Source organism: Phyllobates terribilis, unplaced genomic scaffold (assembly GCF_046119375.1).
Source record: "Phyllobates terribilis strain yellow unplaced genomic scaffold, ASM4611937v1 Scaffold_11__3_contigs__length_659146591, whole genome shotgun sequence".
Lineage (NCBI taxonomy): Eukaryota > Metazoa > Chordata > Amphibia > Anura > Dendrobatidae > Phyllobates > Phyllobates terribilis.
In genome coordinates, this window is record NW_027362771.1 from 428,868,211 (window position 1) to 428,870,829 (window position 2,619).

General features: G+C 46.1%; 1 protein-coding gene across 1 annotated transcript; it reads left to right on the forward strand.

Moving 5' to 3' along the window:
* Window positions 1–924: 924 nt before the first annotated feature.
* On the forward strand, window positions 925–2,238 carry LOC141167302 (uncharacterized protein F54H12.2-like). The gene has a single exon (XM_073654729.1). It carries the CDS (start codon window positions 925–927, stop codon window positions 2,236–2,238), a length of 1,314 nt encoding a protein of 437 aa, XP_073510830.1.
* The last annotated feature ends 381 nt before the right edge of the window (window positions 2,239–2,619 follow it).

Sequence of the window (2,619 nt, forward strand, 5' to 3'; positions counted from 1 at the left end):
ACGTTATGATGATCTACGTCGAGAGGTAATCCTACCCGACCCATCACCTATACAGTTTGCTCTGGGTACTAAGCTAAAATTTATTTTCGGACTACAGACCATCGATGATTCACCCGCAGCTTTAATGCCGTGGAATCGCCGCTTTTACCCCGATTCAAAGGCCGGTTTTTATTCGCTTTTTGTATACACTGATATAATTCAACATCAGCTTGTGGGCGACAGCTACGTTCAACTGTTACGGACCGTAGAAGTTAGCGGCGATGATAACGATATTGTCACAGTGCGCTACTCACGGCCAGATTACATACCGCTGTGCAAACAACACTTTGACTCCGTAACTGTTACTGTCATGTCGGACCAGGGTACGCCGGTTAAATTCAGATACGGAAAGTGTATAGTGCGATTACATTTTAGGCCTCGCAAGACTACGCCACGGTAAAAATAATGTCTCAAAGAGTTTACGGCGATCCCGCCTTGTACGCCCGGTACTATGTAGCTCAAGCAGGGCATGGCTTAGAGGGGTTCTGCGGTGATGAATACATGTACGGCGCCGGTCTCGGTGGTCTGTTTAGAAGTATTTTTAGAAGAGCAGTACCGCTTTTCAGAAAAGGCCTAGAACTAGTCAAACCGCATGTAAAAACAGCCGTAAGAAACATTGCTAAAGACGCTATCACGAGTATGTCTACGGCCGTGGTGGACAGACTGAATCGCACCTCTAAAAACAATCAAGAGGGCGACGGACTAATCTACGTAACCACAAAATCGCGTAAAAGAAAAAGAGAAAGAAACTCTTTACCACGAGCGAAAAGACCCCGCTCACGGCGATTCCCGCCGCGCCTCATGAATAACACCGCTCAACGTAAATCGAGTTCGCGTCAGAAGTCCGCAAGACGCCTCATGAGTGACATCTTCTAATAACAGGTCATGGCGTTTATTCACGATGCGTCGATAGAGTGCGCTAAAAGCAAACTGGATATCTTTACCGTGCCTCCCACGCAGACTAGCGTTGAAAAATCGTTTTTTGTCGAGGTGCAACCCATCGCCGCTCTAGCCGATAACGCACCCCTGGAATTTTTCGTATCGGGAAGCGGAGAATATTATTACGATTTAAATAATACACTCTTGAACGTCCAGTGCCGCATCCTGAAACAGGACGGTACGGTTCTCGCTGCCAGCACGCGTGTGGGACTTATTAATTACCCCATAGCCACACTTTTCAATCAGGTGGACATTACTCTGGGGGACCGTTTGATTTCACAATCTGATAACCTTTATAGTTACCGGGCCTACATTGAAACGCTTTTAAACTACAGTACGCAAGCGTTGAGATCGCAATTTACAGCGGGGTTATTCTATAAAGACACTGCAGGCCATCACCAGACCACCGTACACGACGGCGAAAATCAAAATTATGGGTTCTCCCGCAGAGCCCACGCAACCCGTCTCTCAAGGCCTGTGGAACTCGTGGGCCCGATCTTCGGTGACATTTTTAATCAACCGAAACTCATTTTGAACGGTCTAGATCTTAAGATCAAGTTATCAAGAAATAAGGAATCGTTTTGCCTTATGACTCTCGAACAGGAACAGTTTAAGGTTCAGATCGTGAACGCAGCCCTCTACGTAAAGAGAGTACAAGTCTCTCCAGCCGTCAGGATCGGTCACAACCAAGCTCTTCTATCAAGCCCCGCTAAATACGCTCTAGACAGGGCCTGCTTTAAAGTCTATAGCATCCCTGGAGGAACGAGAAATAGTAATCATGAAAATCTTTTTCTGGGCCAGATACCAAAAACGGTGATTCTTTGCTTTGTGGACAACGAGGCCTTCAGCGGCAGTTACCAGAAAAATCCACTTTGCTTTCACCATTATAGGATCAACCACGCTGCTCTGTATTTGGACGGACAGCAGATCCCCGCCAAGCCGTTTCACCCTAATTTTGACGCTGAACATGCTGTGAGGGAATATATGGCTCTCGTTCACATCTCCGGAAAACAAAAAGCCGACGCAGGATTAAGCATAGACCGTGATGATTTTATGAGCGGCTACACTTTCTTCGCGTTCGATTTGTCGCCGGATCAGGAACCGAGCGCTCACTTTTCGCTCATTAAAACGGGTAACCTACGAGCCGAAATTCATTTTGCGGATGCCACACCACACACGGTGAATATGATCGTTTATGCTGTCAACACAGCTGTACTGGAGATTAACCAACGTCGAGAAGTCCTATACAACTTTAATTAAACTTTTGTGACTCCACAGTGGATTTCGTCTATAATGAATACTATGCAACTGTCATGCATTTTGAGCCGAAATCCCGTTACTCGGAGCATGTTTGGCGGGGTATTTCTCTGCGACCTCTTACCACGCCATATTATCAGGTATAGACCTAGAGCCTATATCGTCAACACAGATTCTTCGGAAGAGCCCGGTACGCATTGGCTACTCATTATTCTATGCAGGAACAAATCCTTATTTTTGGACAGTTACGGGTTACAACCTGACGCCGCCGTATTTCCGAATACGATTATACAATTTTTAAGAAGAAACACCACAACGTATTGCTATCAGAACCGCCAGCTGCAAGACTCTATGTCGAGTTTTTGCGGACAGTTTTGTATTTAC